Source organism: Typopeltis vanoorti, chromosome 24, assembly GCF_054136105.1.
Source record: "Typopeltis vanoorti isolate ZY-2024b chromosome 24, IOZ_Tvanoo_1.0, whole genome shotgun sequence".
Taxonomy (NCBI): Eukaryota; Metazoa; Arthropoda; class Arachnida; order Uropygi; family Thelyphonidae; genus Typopeltis; species Typopeltis vanoorti.
This window is the reverse complement of record NC_143572.1, coordinates 44,184,507-44,206,942: the sequence shown is the minus strand read 5'-3', so window position 1 is coordinate 44,206,942 and position 22,436 is coordinate 44,184,507. Positions and strand designations below refer to the sequence as shown.

General features: G+C 37.8%; 1 protein-coding gene across 1 annotated transcript; it reads left to right on the top strand.

The window, feature by feature from the left end:
* The first annotated feature begins 20,973 nt into the window (after positions 1-20,973).
* Positions 20,974-22,211, top strand: LOC150093140 (protein mom-5-like). The gene is made up of 2 exons (XM_090413992.1): positions 20,974-21,405; positions 21,616-22,211. The coding sequence occupies exons 1-2, from the start codon at positions 21,372-21,374 to the stop codon at positions 22,053-22,055; spliced, it is 474 nt and encodes a 157-aa protein (XP_090270118.1). The 5' UTR covers positions 20,974-21,371; the 3' UTR covers positions 22,056-22,211.
* The last annotated feature ends 225 nt before the right edge of the window (positions 22,212-22,436 follow it).

The window sequence follows — 22,436 nt, the reverse complement described above, 5'->3', positions numbered from 1 at the left end:
CAGTTTGTCGAAGTTCTGCAAGCATCTCTCCTATTCAGATTGTTATGTTAAGAAGATTGGTCTTGCTGGTTTGCAGTGGTTGATTTGTTTTGGGTTTGGAGTCTTGTTGTTGGGTTGGTCTCCATATGTTCTTCCGTTTGTTGTGGAGGCTGTGATTTGTTGGATGGGTCTGCTTTATTGTATGGGCTTGCTGCTTTGGGGTTGTATCTTCTGGTTTTGGGATGTGCTGTACACCCTCTGTAGTTAGCGGGGTGTGGGCCCCCGCAGTTAGCACATTTCGCTGGCTGGGTACGTGGTTTCTTGCATTCTAGTGTGGCGTGTTTTCCTCCGGATTTCACGCATCGGAATTCTGCTTTGCAGCATCACTGTGCATAACCGAACTTCTGACATCTGTGATATTGTGTTGTTGTGGATTTGCGTCTCAGAGATTCTACTTTTATAATTAGGTTGCAGATGGTTTGGAGGTCGTATATATCTTTCTGATCTTTTGAGATATCGACTAGGATCCAGGGGTAGGGAGTCTTGTCGGCTCTGTGCATTCGGCTTACTTTAATGGGGTTAAATCCTTCATTATGTAGGTCTGTGGTGACTTCTGTTGATATTGTTTGTGTGATTCCTCTTAGTACTACTTTCAGATGTTTGTCGCTGTTTAGTTGGAATATGTGACACGGTAGGTTGTTGTTATCCAAGAATTTTGTTATGTTTCTGTAGTCTGTCGATGTCTTAGGTTGAATGAGTATTCCTTCTTCCGTTTTTGTTGCTTTTGTGATGGTGATTCCTGCTGTTTTCAGAGGGTGGCGATCGATGTCCAGTGTTCCTTGGCCTTAGGATGACTGGGGGTATTCTTTCCTTTGTTCCTTTGTCTGTTTCTCTTGTTTTGGGTATTTCTGTCGTGTTAGATCTTTTCTTTTGTACTTTCTGGAAGTTTGTGTGCGATTCTTGGTCATAATTGTTGTGTTGCATTAAAAATTGATATTAAAAAAATGATTTCACTGATATATAAAAATTGCACGGAAGTAAAGTTGAGAGTAAACACAGAATGAAAGTCATGTAAGAAAACTAAATTTTGTATTTAAGTTAAGGGATATTATATTATACCCCATGTCCTTTAACTTAAATAAATTAATATCCCTTAACTTAAATAAGTTTATGTCGCCGAATTGAAGCCTTTGGCTCTTCATATAATTACTAAATTTTGTATATATACAAAGAACATCTACAGGAGAAAATAAAATTCTAGACTAAAATTAAAGAAATTTAAGAAGTAAAAAGCGAGATACAATTTTTTAATGTTATTTTCATTTAATTGTGGGGTGCTCTTCCTGGTTGCTTCCTTTAGGAAATGGAAAAAAAATTCATTGATTTGGATAAATCAACTTTTATCTTCCAAACAGAAATCGGTGGAAATGGAAAATGGACGAAGTTTGAAGCCTTCGCGCTCGAAGTAATTTTAAATTCCAGGGTACTACTACTAATTTTAAAAACGCTTTGGCTGAAAAAATAAAATATAAATGAAGCTACGCAAATGAAACAATATATTTTGATTTTTTTTTTAATCTTACATTAAACAAATTCTCTGCAGTCGAAAGTAAGTTTAAAATCGGAGTTGTAGTGAGAGAATGATTGCTTCAAGAAAATGATTCAAACCTGCATCCATTCTCGTCATTCTGCTTCATGGAATACTTCGGTGCAGAAGGAAAATCATGAAATCCCTATTTATAGGCGGAGCCACTACTGTAAAAGGCGTCGCTTCATTTAACTTCGATATTCCACGAGTGATTTCAATGAAAGATTAAGAAAATCCAACCCTTATTTAGTAAGAATTCGTCAGACTTGTTCTGTAAGAAGTTTATCTACTCCGTTGAGAGATGTTTTCGACCAAAGCTTATTCGGTTTGATTTCTTTTACCAGGGGATTTAATTTCATGTTTTTTTTTTTTTTTTTTTCTTTTCGGATTAGCCTTTCGAGGGATCGAAAGACACGAGAACAGTGTATGTGCCTGTTCAATTGTGTATTTGCAGTCCGTTTAATCCGCTTAATCCTCGTTTAGTCCGTTTAATCTGCATAATCCTCGTTTATTCCGTTTAATCTACTTAATCCTAGTTTAGTCCGTTTAATCCTCATTTAATCCGCTCTCTTTTGAGAGGGGATTAAACGAGGGAAGGGAAAGAAATTCCCCTTTTTTTTATCTTTGTGAGAATTTAACTCAATTTCAGTTGATTTGAGATCCATCCTTCATGGCAGGGATCGAACAAGAGTCTTTTCAATAAAAATTATCTTCCGAGTGTGTTTGAAATCATGAACGATCTCTCATCGAATCATTACAGACAAGATCTGTAATTAAATAATCTTTTCGCTGAATGCGTGTTGTAATCAATCTCTGAAACAAACTTCTTCCTTTAGTAAGCACTTTTGAAGCCCCACAGTACTTTGGCAGAGTACTGGATTGATATTAGAGCACGGGTGTGTGTGTGTCGCCATAACGATAGTGCGCTCATTACCACAAAGGCTGTGAATCCACCGTATTATGCACGTTAATTGCGCGTGTGTTCTGGCTGGTTTGCCTTTTTTCCGGGATCAAAAACTCTGCCACCTTATATAAAACTGGCTAACTCACCTTCACATGAAAAAACCCCTTATGAAAGTCCTTTAAGCAAAGGACATCCTCAATACCGACTGCGCTGCCGAGACTGCATTACGTATAACGAAAATCATGCTTACCAATAAATTATGCTTTTTATTCCTTTACAGCAAAGTTTGCGCGTGAAGTATCTTGAGGACTAGACTACTCCTATACAATACAGATCGATAATTACGTCACATTAACTGCCTCAGTATCCCATAACGCATAGGTCGAAACCGGTCTCTGCAGAAACCGGTTTCGACCTCTTTGTAAGTAGCGCGGTCACACTAACCTGAATTAGTGAACCTAAAGACCATTTTAACCGTCGTTGATCCATCGAGAATTCTCAGTGTGGTTGAACCCGGGACAGGCAGAGACCTACCAGCGAAACGTCCATTTCCTACAGCACCCACTGAGTTGGCAATGATCGAGGCTACGCCATTAAAAGCTAACCGAAACGCAAGCAACCCCTTGAGCAGTAACCACATTTATTGAAAACAGTTATCAGTGGAAGCTATGCTAAACACCCAACCCCTTAATGTAGGATAATATATTAGTTATCCTACAGTTAATATATTGCCCTTACAGAAGAAATAAAAGCCTCTGTAGCTCAGTGGAAGTGGTGTTTTCAGTCCTCAGCGCTAAATCGCCCGAAGATAGACATTGAGTTCAAGTCTTGTCGCCGATTACAAGAAATTTTTCTAAGCCTTTTTTTCCACCGGTTCCCAAGTTAGTCGGTTTCTGGCACGGGCAAACTTTCTCCCAGAAAGTCCGGTGTTTCTTCCCATAAACTCAAGAAAATCGACCGTAGAACCCTCACTATTTTCAGACATTAAAAATATTGTGTTAGAGTTAAGTACCACGAGATGGCGGCACTTGTTGAGCCATTCTCTTCACTGCATGCCGCTTAATTAGTGATAGCCTTAGGCTAGCTATCTCTCATTGGGTACCAGTGGAGACTGAACAGCCCACCCAGTCTCTAAAAGTTAGAGGGAAAAGTTGATTCGCTTTGTTCAGAAAGTGAAAAAGAGTTGTCTTTAATAACGCACACACGCACACACACACACACACTAAATTATTCATAACCATCGCCATTGGTCCCACAGCGCACACGTAGAAAAACGTAGAAAAAAATTGAAAAACCTCAATTAAGATCGGGAAGATGAAGTGGTGGAATATGTATTTGGAGGAGAATTTTAATCAATGAACGAGGAAGTTTACTTGAAGAAAATCCTCCTCCAAAGACATATTCCATCACTTCGTCTTTCCGATCTTAATTAAGGTTTATCAATTTTCCCTTTTTCCTTGTACTCTGGTATTGAATAATGAAGGATAGAAAGAAGAAGGAAACATGTTCATTGACTACTTGATGGTTAAGTTCTTTATGCGGTTCCTACCCAGAAAAGGTTTTTCATTAAACCTATAGTATAATACTAACGTGTGTGGAATAAAGATTTTTTTCTATTTTTTATTGATTTTAGACATTTTATTTACTTTTTTCCATAAACCGAAATCCATCTCAAACTCAATTGACCCAGCTTCGAACTTTTTCAAATCGCTTGAGGTCTTTAACGAGAGGGACAGAGATCTCCCGCCATGCTGGATTCGATATAGCAGGTTGGTCGCAGAGTGGACGAGGTAGCCATTCGTCCCGTCAGGTTGGCAGTTCGAGTGACTTTGCATAATGGTAACTGAGTTACCATTATTTCTTATTTTCATCTACAGCTGTAGATGAAAATAAGAAAGGAAAAAATACCCATTAGGGCACTCCTTAGCAGAGCTGCAAGAATGACACGAAATGAATTCTTTGGTGGAAAATATCTCAGTTTGATACTCATTGAACAAGTGAAGAACGATTTTCTGAAATAAAAGCACGCGAGAACAGAAATTCGCAGTGATAACCGGCAACAAAACATTGGAACAGAACGAAGCCTTAGTGGAGAGAGAGAGAGAGAGAGAGAGAGAGAGAGAGAGAGAGAGAGAGAGAGAGAGAGAGAGAGAGAGAGAGAGAATGCTTTAAATGTAATTTTAGTGATTTTCAGATCTGGATTTAGGTGGACAGGGTATTCATATAGCCACCCGCATATGGAGGTAGAGACAGAAGGGGGAAATCGAGATGTGCTACGGAGAAGCGTTTATGACTTAGTTTCTGTTCGGTTATACATCATCGATATCATTGACAGCTGATAAAAGTATTTAACTGGTAACTTCTGTGGCTTAATGGACCTCAATCCCATGGATTATTATCCCTTCATCGCTAGGAAATAAATTTGTGTTAAAGATTAACGAGCATTTGGCTCACCCTATTCAGGGCAGTGCGGAAGCGCCTGAACCGAAAAGCAGAGCAGCTTCCGGGCGCTTAGAAAACTCCTGAATGAGTTGCTTGGGATGAAAAGCCGCTTAGGTGAATAAGTAGTGGTAGTGTTATGAAGCAATGAGGAAATATCTGGGATATCAGCAACGATATGCAGGAGAGCATGTCACTTGTTGATCATGGAGAAGATGACGTGGGTATTCCTGACGAATTTGTTGGTGTCGGTTTGGCTGGGGTTCATTTTGCTAAAGACTGTTAGCATCTCCCCTAGTGAGGCAGCAAGAATCAGTGCAGAGTTTTTGGCTATAAGCTGCCGAGGCTCAGGGTAAAATTCGCGGAGAAACCGTAGAAGCGAAAGTTTTATCGGCTGTAACACCCCGCACTGTGAAATCTGGCGCAGGTTTCATGGCTTGGTTCTGAGTGGGCGGGGCTAACGCCGCTCTTGTCTTCTGTAGGTTAGAAGGGTGAATTGAGCAGCCCTTATAGTTGGCTGGATGTGGGCCGCCACAATTCGCGCATTTAGCAGGTGTAGACCGTGGTTAGGTGCAAGTGTGCGAGGGATGGCTGTCACCGCACTTGGCACACTTGTGATCTGCTTTACATAACTTTTGTGCATGCCCACATTTTTGGCAGCGATGACATTGACTGGCTGATGCCTTTCTTCTGAGTGGTTCGGTCTTGATAACTAAGCTGAAGACTATCTTAAGGTGGTAAATTTCTCTGTGGTCTTTACTGATCTCCACTAACACCAGAGGCATGGGGCATTTGTCTGCGCAAGATCTTAATTGGTTCAAGGCCTTGTGATCTGAGATCAGTAGCTATTTCATCAGATGTAATGGTTTCTGCCAGACCTCTGATGACTACTCTTAGGTTTTGTTCACTCTTGAGTTGAAATGTGTGATATGGGACATTCAGTTCGTCCATAAGTCTGGTGATCCGGCGGTAGTCCAACGTCCCTTCTGGTTGAATTCGGATTCCGTCATCTGTGTTCTTAGCTGATATAAATTTGATGTTGCTGTTCTTCATTGTCTCCGCGATTGATGACCATTTTTCTTTCGATCTTAGAATAACTGGAGGAATCTTCTCTTTGGGCTGTGCCCCTGAGTCCGTCGCTCTTTCTTCAACAGGTTGTGCTGTTGTGTCCATTGGAGCTGTACTTTCCAAGGGCTGGGGTATTATTTCAGGATCTGAAATAATACCCCATGAGACTTTTTCTTTCTCTTCTTCCTTCTGAAAGCCACTGGAGTTTGAATTAGGGATGTCTTCAGTTGTTGTTGCTGGCGTTGTCATGTGAAGAGGGAGGAAGTTCAGAGGGTTGGAGATCCTCTGTCTCCACTTCAAGAACCTGGTGTTTTCCGATTTTATCGGGCCATTTTGTGTTTAGTATGTTGACTAAATGCCTGAAAAGAGCAAATTCTTTAAAACTGAGATCGTCAAAAGGCAAATCCGTGTCAAGGCGAAAGCTTTAATGTGGGGGGGGCAAGACCTGCCTTGTCCCTTCTGACCGCTACCGGAAGCATTGCGTTACCGAAAAAAGTCTTACCTGCTCTGCTGACCGAGCACGCTGCTGACGCTACAGGAGAGATCAAAACTCGCGTATAATATCTATTTTCACATTAACATAGCTATAATATCATTTTTTCGAGATCATAATCAACAAGCACCCACTAGACAAAAGCATAATCATCTACCCCCAAAAATCAAACCTAACCAGAGATCAGATCTCAAAACACAGATTGATAAAAGTACTTTTTGCCTATTAAAATTAATATTTAAAAACATTCATTTATAAAAAAAGTGTACTAATATTTACTAAAATAAACAATATACTTTTAAAATATTTTTAAACAGTAAGAAAATTTTAACACTTACATTATATTTTCAAAATAATTTAATATTCTATTATTATTTTTATTCATATTATAAGTACTTAAAATTACATAATTCGCAAATCGCTTAAGATCATCACTAAATGTGTTAAATCTATTATACAGAGCATTCTTGCAGATTCATATTATACAGAGCAGATCGTCTAAAAATCCACACACGCTTATATCCATTATCGAAATGCAATTTCAGTTTATATCAAGTAAAAATAAAAGATGACAAATTAAGAATAAAATACACTCAGTGGGATGATCATTACAATCGACTGAATTTCCAATAAATGATTTCTATTTATCTGACTTTTTCTATATATTTTCCCCTTATCTTTCTCTCTCACTATTTTTTTTTTCAAAAATAGACGGTAATATGCATTAATATTTATAAATAATATATAAATGTGCATAATATCCTGTTATTCATGTCTAATGCGAATAGAAAAAAAAATTGAATGAACAATATAGCAGATTCGAGAGTCATTCTAGAATAATTTCTCAGCCGTGTTTTACGCGAGAGTCGGCTACTGCACCACATCTGTTTTTAGATGATTCAAAGGCAGGCACAGTAATTAAGAATGCGGCACTCGTGTAGAATGATTTGAATGGGCTAGACGTGTGAACACGCTAAAATGGTTGTCACCTCAAATGTTCTTAAATGTAAATTTATGCACTTTAGTTATAAGAAGATATTCTGAGGGGCGTATTATAACTGGTGGGACTATGTTAGAAGAAACTGATCAGAATCTTGGAGTTCTTGGTAGATCGGAAGTTGAAATTGAAGAACCACATGGCCAAGATGGCAAATGCAACTTAGATAACAATTGCAGTGTTGAAACGAACATTCCAATGCAGCGAAAGTCATTTTTGCCTCTTTGCGAGCCACTGATGCAACTTCACTACTGTGCACACATCTGGTTTCCATGGTGACGCAAATCAGTGGAGAGGATGTTGAGGTGAATGGTAAACGTGATATCGCGACATTAGTATGCAAATTATGATATCATATTGGCAACACTTGTGAATAATACATGTCGGATAGGTTCACGGCGTGTTGTGGAAGGGGAAAATAACTTCACGGTGAGATGGTAGCATGATACTTATCAGAATTGGTTAGTTAGTTTTGAATTTTTAACGGAGTTGGGGAGGAGATTTAATTAAAGGCTGTATGTTTGATAATTGCATATTTCAGGGAGATAGCGGAAGTTTGCAGCATCGTACATGGTTGAACCATGCTGAACTGGAGGGCATACTAAGGAGAAGAGAATAAAAATAAATATATGAAGTTATTTTTTACTGATGAGATAGGAAAGGTGGGGGATGACTTTCAGAAATGGTAACATACGCGGTTCGTCGTTTGTCTTTAAGAAATAATTGAAAATCATCGTTGGTATTCTTGGAGGAGAAGTTATTTAAAATATCTCTAATAATCACGTGATTTTCAATTATTTCAATTTATTATTCGGCAGGCCATTTCTTAATTGTCGAAAACAAAGGAGTAGAGTGCCCATGAACTTTTATGAATTTCTTTTGGTGTTAAACCTTCTTTTACAAAGAATTTTATAACCGCACGATACTCGATTTTATCCATTTCTAGGGATACAGACAACACTTTTGCTTCAGACAGCTGCATAAAACAAACTACTTGATAGAATGACTTGAAGTTTCACATGGATGCTTATGACAGATGTACCAACTTAGAAAAAAAAAGAAAAAAAAAAGAACTTACCAAGTGTTGCCATTTATGATCGAGGCCGAGAGTCTTTCAGACCACCCTCATATATAATTGATTTTTATTTTTTGAGGTATAAGCAATGAAAAAAGTCTCAATACTGAGAGCGAGGAGTATTTTTGCAGTTTAATAGGGACAATATTCATTGGGATCCTCAAATTAAATATTTCTATTTCACATCGTTGTTTCAGTGCAACATTTAGGGAGTGTGCGTGTGTGCGAGCGCTTCCGTACGCACGCACGCACGCACACACACACACACACACACACACACACACACACACACACACACACACACACACACACACACACACACACACACACACACACACACACACACACACACACATCATCCTGAATGTGATCAGCCATCCTTCAGTGAAAGAAAAATTGTGTTTTAGCAATATGCAAATTTTGTGACTTGCAAGGGAGAACTCATCGTCCAGCATGCATTGGAGAACGCGTCACTAACTGCTGCGTTGGGAAATCCGCAGTTAATATCGAGTGAAGAAATGAAGATTCACAGGCGACACCAAATGCAAAAACATTCATCAGGGGAATTTTGTTAACCTCCTAAGGACAAAGAAACTGCAAAGCAAAGCTACCAACTTGCTACCATAAGTTAGCAAGATATCTTCGTGGAGACTTTTAAAATCGTTTTTACAACCAAATGCAGGTGAAAACAGTTCGTTACGAAAATGTATTTATATGTTGTGTTGCATATCAGCACATGTCCCAAGAAGTGTGACAGGATGGTGTACAATAATACTTGTTCTTCTATTCATTTATGAGACCTAACGATCTGTTGTGTGATGTCCTGTCAGACTCGTCCCGATTCTGTTTAACATACGAGGGTTCGACTCCAATTGAGCGTGGATATCCTTTAGACAGGAATTAATTTTCTTCGCCACTGTAAGACAAATGTTTCAAAAATATTCCTCGATTATCTAAATCTTAGCCTATCCACGGTAATAATGTCCGATAGGCTTCTGACCTTTTGCGAGTGGTATTCGCATAAAAATGCATTTATAAATAAACCAACTTTTGCTAGAACAGAACAACATAGCTGTGGCTAAAACAGTGTAGCCTGCTTCTTCTGGCCTTTTTCATCAAAGGCGGTGAATTTGAGTCTATCTGGTGTGAAGTGGAGGTTAACAGAATGAAATATAAGGTGGAGTGTTGGTACAGACCTGGCAGCTCAGTTGCAGGGGGAGATGAAATGCATCGCCAATTCAGCCTTATGGGTATCAGGCAAATGATCATTATGGGTCACTTTAATTTTCCAAACACTGATTGGGTAGAAGAGAAATCTCATTATCAGAAAGAACAGGAATTTATTGAATTGTTGCGAGATAACTTTCTCAAGCTTTCTCAAGCAGCATGTGAAAGAAGGAACTCGAGGTCAAAGAATGTTGGATTTGCTTATAGCATCAGAAGGGATCTCTGTCAAGAATATGGCTATTTTACCACTAATTGGTGACAGTGATCATGCTGTTCTTTCTTGGGTTCTTGGGAAGTATCTACTTGTATTGAAGCTCCGATTAAATCAGGCAACATGCTGAATTACAAAACTGAAAATTATGATCAACTTAGAAGAATATTATCTTTGGTTCCATGGTATCAGCTACTGAATGGAAAAAATATCAGCAATGCATGGAAATCTTTGAAAAAGTGCTTGAATGAGGCGGTATCTCAATGGATCCGTAGTGTTCGAAGAATAAATAGGTTGGGAGTGAAATGGATGTGCAGCCTTATTAAGCTACAGATCCACAAGAAGAAGATGATGTGGAAAGAATATCGTGAGAATAAGAGTGATATGAGTTGTGAAATATATAAAGCTCAGGCCAGAAAAGTAACGAGTATTGTGAGAAAAGCTAAAACGGAGTCTGAAAAGAAATTGGCCATGCAAGCTAAAGGCAATCCAAAAGAATTTTTATCGTTATGCTGCAAGCAAAAGAAAGAATGAATGCGGAAGAATAACTTTATTGAATGCAGATGGTACCCGAGTGTCGGAAGCTAAGGAGATTGTTCAGTTAATGAGTGCTCACTTTGCTAAGATATATCAAACAGGTGTATGTAATATGGTGCACAGTGCTACTGCTACATTGGCTGAAGAGCTATTGCATAACCTGGATAAGAATTTGTCTATAGGGATAGATGGAATATCATCCTGTTTGCTAAAGGAATGTTCAGCTGAATTTGGCTAGGCCTTTCACATATTTGTATAACTTGAGTCTCAGCTCAGGAATGATACCACAGGAATGGAAGGAATGTATGATAGTTCCATTGCGCAGGGGAGGTGCAAAAAATGTCTAACCACCAACCTATTAGTATCTCTGGTGTGGTGGTGAAGATTTTTGAGAAGGTGGTAAGAACTCGCATACAGAAATGGGTAAACAAGCATTCTATACCCTGCAGGGAACAGCATGGGGTTCACTAAAGGACGGTCGTGTTTTTGCAATTTGCTCATATTTTATAACAATGATTAAAGTTCCAGCGGCATATTATATTAGCTGGGTTATGCTACAAGAAACTGAAGAGGCAAGGGATCTTGGTGTATTGGCTGATAAGAATTTTTCAAAGGTCACATAGCAAAACTGCAAATACAATTCAGAGGACAGAGATAATTGCTATGATGAAGCGAACCTTGACATGTAAGGTTAAGGAAGTAATTTTGCCTCTTTATAAGGCTTTGATAAGACCACACTTGGATTACTGTGCACAGATTTGAATCCCGGGTTCCAAGGGGATAAAGAAGCTGTGGAAAGGGTGGAAAGAAGAGTTACAAAGATTATATCCGGATTATGGGATTTAGATTATGAGGACATATTGCGAGTATGTGGATTACCGATTCTGGTTAACAGGAGAAAGAGGGGTGATATGATAGAAGTCTGTAAACTTTTGAATGGGTGTTATAGCATTTCAAATGATGAAATTTTTCGTTATATAGAAGACGGGGAGAGAACACGGGGGCATCCATGGAAGTTAAGATTGTTTTCAGTCAAGAAAGGGTTAAGAGCTAGGTTTTTCTCCCAGAGAGCAGTGAGTGAGTGGAATAATTTACCCTTAGGGGGTAGTGAGTGCATCTAACGTAAATGAATTCAAAGGAAGGTATGATAGCTGGGTTGGGTAATTTACAGCCTCCTTGATGAGTCCTTGACTCCCTGGAGGTCACAATTAATAATAATAATGTTGTGAGTCATGAAGTGCAACTGAAGGAATTATCGTCCGACGGAAGTCACACAACCTGCAGGAAATGTCTTAGGAATCATCACTTTACATGTTCCGCATCTCAGAAACAACATGGCAACGCAAATCTAATACCAAGCGAGAGGAATTGAAATGCCTATACTGCAGAGAGAACAAAGAAACGCCGCCACCCACGACGCAACTGATTACGCCGGAGGCAGAATCGGACGATGAACTGAACAGACAAAAAAATACCGATAAGTCTTATAATTTGAATTCCATGAATTTATTACTAGAAAAATATAAAAACCAGCTTAGTAGATCTTGTCCAAGAACTATTTGATAAACAGAATAAACAAATAACAAAAAAATTAGCGAATATGAAGAGTTTGTTAAATTTAATAAGTCAAAAGTCGAAGAAGTCTTACAAACGGTAAAATACATTAAAACCAGCATTAACGCACTAAATGACAGGCAGCACAAATTGATAAAAGACACATCGGAACTCCGTCAAGAATTTAATTCCCTGAAACTACAATACGAAGTTTTAAATCAACAACAACATAAAGAAGACCTTGTCATAAACGGTCTTCCAGAAACTGAATCCACAGAAAATCTCAGAGACGTAGTTTTAAAGTTAAGCCATGCAATTGACATTCCCCCCCTACAGCATAATGATATTCAGACCATAAATCGGATTCCCAGGAAGAACAAAAAACAAGGCTTGCCACGACCTGCACCAGTAAATAATCCGTCTGACAAGTAAGGCTACAAGAGACAATCTCATAAAAGCCAGCAGACTGAAAAAACCAGTAGTCAAGGATTTAAATGCATCGCAAGACAATACACCAATCTTTCTATCTGAGTATTTAACACCTTATAATCAGAATCTTTTGAACCAACAAGAAAAGAAAAAAAACAGAAAAAAGTATCAATTTTTATGGATCAAAGACGGCAAAATATTCTTGAGAAAATCACAGACTTCAAAGTCTATACAAATAAAAAGCTCGGAAGATAAAGATAGGTTGCCAGAGTGAAACAAAAGACTCCAACTTAGTTCAATAAGAGGATCTCAACACAACAAAAATAAATGTAAACCATCAGATAGATGTAATTACACCAGAATACATCAGTAATTGTACTTTCGAATCGCTTGATGCATGGAAACAACACACAGTACAAGCGAGAGGTCTCTCAATCTTGCATATTAACATCAGAAGCATCCGAAAACATTGGTTATTGTTACAGGCTTATCTGAGCAATTACACTGATATGATTGATATATTGATTTAACAGAAGTATCCATAACTAATGACGAAGCAACTGCTTTCCAAATTCCAGGCTTCGAACAACACATAGATCATGCCGCCAAACAAAAAGAGGGGGTGGAATATTAATATTTATCAAACAAAAATTAATAGCAAAAGAAACGGCCTATCAGTTTGAGCCTGCTGAAACCCTTTGCCTCGAAATCACTAATACCACCAATAGACAGCATCCCATAATACTAAATGCTATTTACAGGCCACCTAACCTAAGCATGAAAAAATTCTTGCAGGAACTTGGCTTTCACGCCAAGCAATATGCTCAACCGAATACCTAATGATAATTGGCGACATAAACATAAATATTGCAAACGAAAACCAGAACAACACTGTACAATACCTAGACACGCTATTCGTGTAATCTAATACCAACAATAACATCATGTACTAGAGAAGAAATATTCGGAAATGCTATCACTGCCTCCTGCCTAGATCATATAAACGTCCGAGCACCACCAAACAGTTACACTGCATCAGTCATAAAGTGCAAAATAGCAGACCATTACTTCACCGCTCTAAACCTGCACACCAAGACAATATCCATGCAATGTTCCACAGAAGAAAAGCGACAGAAAACAATAATAGATGAAGAAATAGTCAACCACGAATTAAGAAAAACAGACTGGGAACACCTGGCACCAGATTCAGCAGATATCTTATAAAACAACATTAAACTCACACTGGAGGAAATATATAAGAAAGCTACAAAGAAAGTCAGAATTCGTTCAAAAGCAACACAAAATCCTTGGATAACACAAAACTTAATCCTAGAAATACACAGAAAGGACGCTTTATGGAAAGAATTAAAGCGATATCCAAATAACACAGCTTTAAAAACTGAACATAAGATAACAAAGAATCGCCTTACAACACAAATCAGAAATGCAAAAAGAAGCTACTACAGAGACAAACTAACCTCTGCACAAAACAATATGAAACAAACCTGGCATCTGATCAATGAGATGCTACATTTTGTTCCCAACACCACCGCCTCCGAAACCATAAAATACAGCTTCATGAAAGACGCAAAACCAATCCCACAACTAGCAAATGGCTTTAACCAATACTTTACAGATTCCATCCAAGAACTGCACAGAAATATTCCCCCAATCACAAAACGTGATCCTCCACTTGGACCACAATCAAAACAGACATTATGGTTCCCAACCATAAAAGAAGCAGAACTTCTCTCTGCAATACATCAAATCAAACCCAACAAAGGCCCAGGAATTGATGGTATCAGACCTAAAGATAAAAAGCAACATGCAATTAGTTTAAGTCCTATCCTACTAAAATTAATAAATAAAATATTTAAAACAGGACAGATACCAAGTATGCTAAAGACCACCATAATCACACCCATATACAAACATGGAAAAATAAATTTAATCAGCAATTACAGACCCATAGCAACATTACCAATTATCAATCAAATTATGGAGCGGATCATACTGAAGAAACTCACAGCATACACTGAGACCTTTCATGTTATCCCCAAAACGCAATATGGTTTTCAGAAAAATAAGGGAACAACATCTCTCTTGGAAGACTTTACAGACATAATTAATACCGCCTTAGACAAAAACAAACTAAAGCATTCGATACACTTACAGATCAAACCTTGTTAGAAAAGCTGAGACATGTTGGAATAGACGGGCCTCTTCACAGGTGGTTTACAAACTACCTTCAAAATAGAAAGTTTATCACACGTATTATCGGGTTAAACCGAAGCAGAGAGCTACCAGTAACCTGTGGAGTACCACAGGGAGCTGTAGTCTCCCCAATTCTATTCAACATTTACACGCACGATATTAATCATCTACCACTCAAAGGTAAGATATTCCAATACGCAGACGATACAGCAATAATATCCATCCATAATAACGCAAGCATAGCCCTAACAAATATGCAACATGGATAAATCTGATCGTAGACTGGCTCACGAAGACCTCCATACACCTAAACTCAGAAAAGACAAAATTAATGATATTCAGAAATCCACTGACTGGACCAGTTGATAACAAATATATAACCATCCAACATTCACTTTCCAACACAAAAAACACACAGAACAGCAAAACCACTACAATCACTCAGGTTGAAACAATACGATAGCTTGGAATTTACTTTCAAGTGAAAAATCTACAGGTGACTATGGAAGAATATGATACAGTCGATGCTTCAGTTGCAGGCCCTGTTGAAAAATCTGATATAAAATATGATAACCCTAGTATTTGGCTTAGAGTAATCTCAAACAACATGCGATAAGAAACAGTACGAACTATCAGCTTTCAAGAATTCCAAAAGATTTATAAGGAATAAATCATAAATTCTTCATAAAGCCAAGAGATCTTAATGGTATGAAATTTCAAGATTTTTTGCTCTATACGAAAACGAAAGATGAAAGAACAAGAGAATATTTCGAAAAGAAATCTTTATTGTCTACCATGTCGTATTTTTGCGACTGTAATAACAAAAACTAAACCAGTTTAGCCCAAGAAGGATTTTCGCCTAGAAATAAGCATTGGAGAAAGTTGTGTGGTATGTTGCCTCTTCACGAAAATAAATAGTGTCGAACACAGAAAACAATATCCCGCTTGGAAATCCCTTTTGCAGATATTGAAAGAACATGGAACCGATAAAGACTTACAAGTACAAATTTGATAAGTGGAGAACACTTCTGCAAAGGATTGTAGATGTAACGTTATTTTTATCATCCAGAGGTTTAGCATTTCAAGGAAAGAAAACACGAAGATTGGAGATGTTCATAATGGGAATTTCTTAGGTATATTAGATATAGCCAAGAACGACTTAATACCTAGCAATTTTGTGCATCGAAAATGATTTGGCAAAGCTTTTGTGTTATCATTTAAGCTAATTGATCCTAAACCCTGTAGAGCAATGTTGTCCTTAACCTGAGCGACGGGTAGGGGGCCTGCCAAAAATCCTGGCCTGGTGGCCCGCTTCAGGATGTGGAAGCCCTGATTAGACCTATCAAACATCAGTCCACTTTCAACAAAGCAATCAAACCAATAAAAAATTAATAGCTGGTGCCATGCTCAGATACGTTTATTAAAAAGCTTCGGGGATGCAAGCTGAGATATTCCATCTCAACCGAGATCAACAGAAAGAAAAAAAAAATCCACTTATTACAAGCACTTAAATGCATCAAAGAAAAGTTGTAAATGTATATAATTTATTGTTATTGTATAAATACTGCAAAAACGTAAGCTTATTCAACCGCAACTATAAATTACCAACTAAAGTAATAACTTTTATTAATGCATTATACAAAAAAAGAAAGAAAAAGAAAATTTGTGTGAATTTCATTGTTAAAAAACAGACCAATACGTGTTGTACACGCATAATACATAATCATAATTTTAATAATAAAACTGATGAATCGTTTTTCGCATTACTTTATAGAAATCTAAAGTAGAAAATGAACTATATAATCTGCAGCACTTGGTTTCTGTAAGTTGTAAAACAACAGGTTCGAATGTCACTCGAGATGATTATTGTAAATATTTCTGAGATCAATCAAAATAAATAAGTGAATTTACTATATATTATAAATATATATTTAATTTGTGATAAATTATTTTAATGAAACGTATCGTAGCCCAATTGTCCTTCCTACGTTATGAACAAACTTCCAAATCAGTATGACACGGAATATTTCTATTGCATAAAAAAGCATCCGTTTGGTTTCTGACAACCCCTACAGCAAAACGATGTAGGCCGACAAACAACCAATTACGTCACATCCGGTGAAGAAAGTTATATTGGCTGCTAGCCAGTGAGAATGTTAGCAGAGAGAATTTACAGTCGTATGTCAGCAACCGAAGGGTAGAGTTATTTCGATTGCAAAATGTCTCGAAACTTGATACGAATATTGTTGTTTATTTGTACATTTATTATGATTTTGGAAACCGTGGATACTCATTACGGAAATTGTCAACCCATCACCATTCATGTGTGCAAGGATATTTCTTACAATGAAACAATTCTGCTAAATCTACTTAACCATCAGACACAAGAAGAAGCAGGTTCACAACCCCCTCTGCAGCTAGAGGGGGTTGTGAACAGCTAATGAAAACATTTGATTTTCAATGGCCAACATCGCTGGATTGTGATAAGTTCCCTGAAGATGGTAGCGTCGCATTATGTGTTCTTAATCCAAATGACACTGAAGCTGCGCAACATCCGCTTCCAGATGCACTGCCAACAGTTGCCAGTAAGAATAAAGGTAATCAAAGCTGCACCGATTTCAGCTTTGAACTTTAATCGTACTAGACGGGTAGCTTTAAATATTTTTAAATACTGATTTTATGTTTTTAGGATAGCAATTCTAAAGCGGTTTAACAGAGCGAGAGAGAGAAAGAGAAAAGAGAATGTATTATATATAAATGTCATATCGGTCCTGTGTGATTGTCTCGTACCACAGTGGGATGTTTCTACGAAGTGCATTTCATATTTATATAATGAAGTAAAAGTAAAACCATACAAGTAAAAAAAATGGGGTAAAAAATAATTATGCATCATTATCAGACAGAAAAATTAAAACTTAGTTTTTAAAACTTAAAACTTAACAGGATAGAAATAAAACGAGAAAATAGTAAAGGTTTTTATTGTTCGTATTTCAGCACCAGTTTTTATTTAGAAAAAATATTATTTAAGTAATGATTCTGGACAGGTTTTTTTCTTCATTTTCGAGGCAGTTGAATCTCTCTCTAATATCGAATGGCATTTCAGCTCGTGCCAAACTTTAATGCTTCGTTCAATGTTACGATCGGCGTCCATATGAAAACCAGAAGCATCGTCTATTTTTAAAATAAAAGCCGAAAGCTCGTTTAATGAGAATTCTTTTGTGTACGCTAAAGCAACAGTTCGGTTAATTTTCTTCTTCTTCTTCATATAACGCTGTTGATCCATTTCCGTTTTAGATTCATCACGTAGGTCATTTGAATGGGTCTTTCTCTGCAAAATATCTTTAGAAACAGTTTTCTTTTGCGAATCAAAACTAACCACAATATCTCAGAATGCGGTGAAACATCGCCACGCATCTCTCATACTGCAAGCAATTATTTCAGGTCCTGATTCACCAACGAATCCCACAGGAGTTCTGATTAAAGATTCCTTTTGTGATGTAAGATGCTGTGATTATTGCATAGTTTTTAATTTGATCTTTCTTCTTCATCACGTGCTGTTTTAGCCCTTCCCACTCATAACTGCGTATAAAAGAGTACTCGTTTGTAATAAAATAATATATTTTGTAGGGCCACCTCGCCTTTGCTGACTTACAAACGCCTGCATTGATAAACTGCGTGTTAAATCGCTACTCTTTTAGTCCAGTCGGAATTTCGCTAATGCAGTATATTAACAGTACCATACTACTGTTAACCCTTTTGTTAAAAATTATAAACCGAGCTACAGCGACACCAGGGATATTCAAAATCGCGCTATGCAAGGTGCTGCTGTATTGCCACGATTATGTGAAAAGAAACTGATGTGGGTCCGCGCGGTTAGCCTTGTGGCTGTGCGCTTCGCAACCACATGCCTGGGGAAGGAGTGTCCTAGGTTCGATTCCCGTCGGTGACGTGAGGGGCTGAAGAATTTTCCTCCCTCATAGCTAAGTTAGCCCTTGTTAATCGTGGACAGCAAAGCAGACATACCGGCCTTGAGAACTCAACACAACGGACGTAGGATACACGGGGGCGTAGAGCTGATCACCTTATTGTGAACGGTTTGAAGTCCGATGATTAATGAACCCTCGACACCGCAAGGTAAAAGAGGGTTAAGGGAGATGAGATGAAATTGATGAGGCTAGGGATCTTGGAGTTTAGCAGATAGGAAGTTCGATGGGAAGCTGAAGTTCGATGTCCATATAGCAAAGATTGAAATACGACTCAAAGGATAACTGCAATGTTGAAACAGACATTGAAATGTAAAGATAAGGACGTCCATTTGCCTCATTACAAGTCCTCCATACGAACTCATTTGGACTACTGAGCTCAGATCAGGTCTCCTGGTGTCCGAGGTAATGCAGGTAATATTAGGATTGTGTAATACCGATTATCAGAAGGGATTGAGAATTTTTGCACTGCAGATACTAAGAAACAAGAGAAAGAGGAGTGATATGATAGAGATCTAGGACGTTCTGAAAGAGTCAAGCAGGATAATAAAAGTAGTTGGAATATTTCATTACGTGGATGGTGGGGAGAGAACGAAACTGCATCTATAGATGCTGATGCAGCGAAGAAGGGTGAACGCTATACTTTTCGCTCGTGGAGTGATGCGTGATTGAAAAGGACTGCCTTTGGATGTTGTGAGTGTAGATGGTGTGAACAAATTCAAGAGGTATGACGGCAAGTATCTCTGTGGATGCATTGGTACTGCCGTTGGCCTTCTTGTACGTTTGTAGTAAAGCCATAAACATTCTGGCCACCATTTTTGAATGAACGAGGAATGCATTTTTCCCTTTGATCGGGGAATACTGAGGAATTGTAGTAGGGATTGTGAAAGCTTTTCCCACCTAATTGAAAGAACTGAACTTGCAACGAACTATTTTTTAGATTCAATCTTTCCGTAACGAGCAACGAATATCAATTCTAATTCCTTTTTCCTTCTGCATATCGGCTACAGTTGCTTTAGTAGAGTTTTCGCTTTACAATACATCGGTTTCTTTGTTGTATTTCCAGCCATTTTAAAGTACTTTCTTGTGAGTGAGGTGGTTGAAAAATACACCCGCATGCGTAAAACACGAAAATATTAAATAGGGCCAAGAGACCGTGTTCAGGCGAAAGTCCCCCTTGGAACTACGGACTTATATTTTATTGCTTGCGTAAGTTCAGATGTGGTAGTTTGTAAGGCTGCTTACAAGAGAAATCTAAGAGAAGAAGAAGCCTAAAACAAAGTCACTCGCCATCTTTTATTTTTGCAGAAGCCAAAACGAACAGACGTCTGCAAACACGGATTTGATATCATTGGAAGCAGCAAACAAAAAAATATAAATCTCAATTTTAAACACTCCTTTTTTACAGATTGTTGCGATTATTTCACTTATTCTTTTCGGATTTTATTTATTCAGTTATCGACTTTGTCAAGTTCAAAACGTTTTTGTTATCATCAATCACACGTGCTTTCGATAGGAAATGGAATTTCCAGTTTATTTGGTCCAAATTAATGAATTTATTACGACGTGAATTGTCTGTATTGTTTAGAGCGGATAGAGAGAGAGAGAGAGAGAGAGAGAGAGAGAGATTTGCAACACTAACCATGGTTAAGCACACAAATCTCATTCTATATGTTGAATAAAAGATATTCAATAGCATTCAGGTTGGGTTGTTTTTTAATTATAATAATAATAACAAGAGGAATTAACAGAAAAGGGTCTTATATGTTTGGGTATGCTTTATTTAACTGCGGTCTTTCAACACGAGGAAAAATACTGACATTTCATGGAGGTTGTCATGTGTAGAACTTAAGACTGTTCTGAGATGCATCAGGGTGCACTGAATAAACGGGATGTTCTAGACCAGTGGATGGGTCACTTCTGTAATCATTTAGGATATGGTTTCGAATAAATGCATGTCCAATTTCAGTTCTTCGTAAAATTGAAAACTTTTAAGTAAAAAATAAATCCAAACAAGCTTGAGATTTGGCCAACATTTCCAATCAAAGGAAATTGAAACAAAAATAGAACGATAGTAATACAGCAGTCAGAACCTTGAATAGGAATCCAGTAATAAGTAACATATACAGGCAGGATATACGATTAAGAAACACGTTGTTTGAACTGCGTTATATTAAATATACTTTATATATTATGTGAAATAATATTGTATTTTGTAATCCTGTTATACTTTATTTTAATATTGTGCTTTTTTAACTTGACCTACGCAGACGATGAAATCAAAGGACGATGTGAGCCCATCACCATTCCTCTGTGCAAGGGTCTTCCTTATAATAAAACAAAGATGCCTAACCTTCTTAGCCATGACACACAAGAAGAGCAGGCTTAGAAGTTCACCAATTCTTTCCTTTAGTCAAGGTGTGTAGTCCACATTTACAGCTTTTCTTATGTGCTCTGTAAGCTCCCTTTTGTTCAATCACACAACACTCCATTCCTCCATGTCGTTCATTGTGTTTATCTGCCAAAGAGGGCTGTGAAAGTATACTGATCCGATTCGGTTTTCATTGGCCAAAAAGACTCGCTTGTGACAATCTTCCTGAAGAAGGGTGAAAAGTGTTGTGCATCGGATTAAACAACAAACAACTCCTGCAGGAACCATCTCACGGAGAAGAAATGCAGATTGATGAAAAAAAGAACACGTTGAAAGGTATTATGATTACAAATAGTAATGAATTACATTCACTTTAATATTGATTTCATTATACGAAAATACCGTAGTGTGTTTGCTATTGTATCCTTAATAAGTGTTAAGTTTATCGTATCATTTGTGATACGGTTTCTTTTGAATTCTTTTTAATAACAAGTGATGTTACAATTTTTGAACCTGATTTTCTAATAGAAAAATATATACTTTAAGGTGGGACGCCATCAAGTGGCCGAGTAGTGAACTTTCCCATTTCTGAACGCTACAGTATACTGACGCCTCGTGGAAGATGCGAACCCATCAATATTCCTGCGTGCAAGAATCTACCTTACAATCAGACGATGATGACGAATCTTCTTCACCATCAGACACAAGACGAAGCAGGCTCAGAAGTTCTCCAATTCTTCCCTTTGATCAAGGTAAAGTGTAGTCCAGATTTCCAGTTTTTCTTGTGTACCATTTATGCCCCCATGTGTACGTTTATGGATCAGATGATTCCACCATGTCGGTCATTGTGTTTGTCCGCCAGAGGGGACTGCGAAACCGTCATGAAGAATTTTGGTTTCGCATGGCCGAAGAACTTAGACTGTGATAAGCTGCCTGAAGAAGATGAGCAACAGTGCATTGGATTTAATAACGTCCAACGTCTTTGAATCACCCTAAGAACTGATCGTCGTCATGAGAAATGTCTTATTTCTCTTATTTTTGTCAATCAAAAACATTGTAACTGATATAACAGCGAGCCTTTGGTTCCTGTGTTTTCATAGTGCGTTGCTTTCAACCTGTAATGCAACGAATGCATTGTACTATTGTAATAACAATTACAGCAAATCAGTCGGATTCAAATGCAAAAGATAACACGTATCAATATCTCCACACAACAAATGGTTTACCATAAACAGGATAAATTTCACCAAAATACGTGTTCTAATGCGTGACCTGCAATACGATGAGATCGTGGAGCATTTACTGATATGATCACATACATCAATTTTAAATATTATTACGTGACACCTCCAGGGGGTCGAAGGACT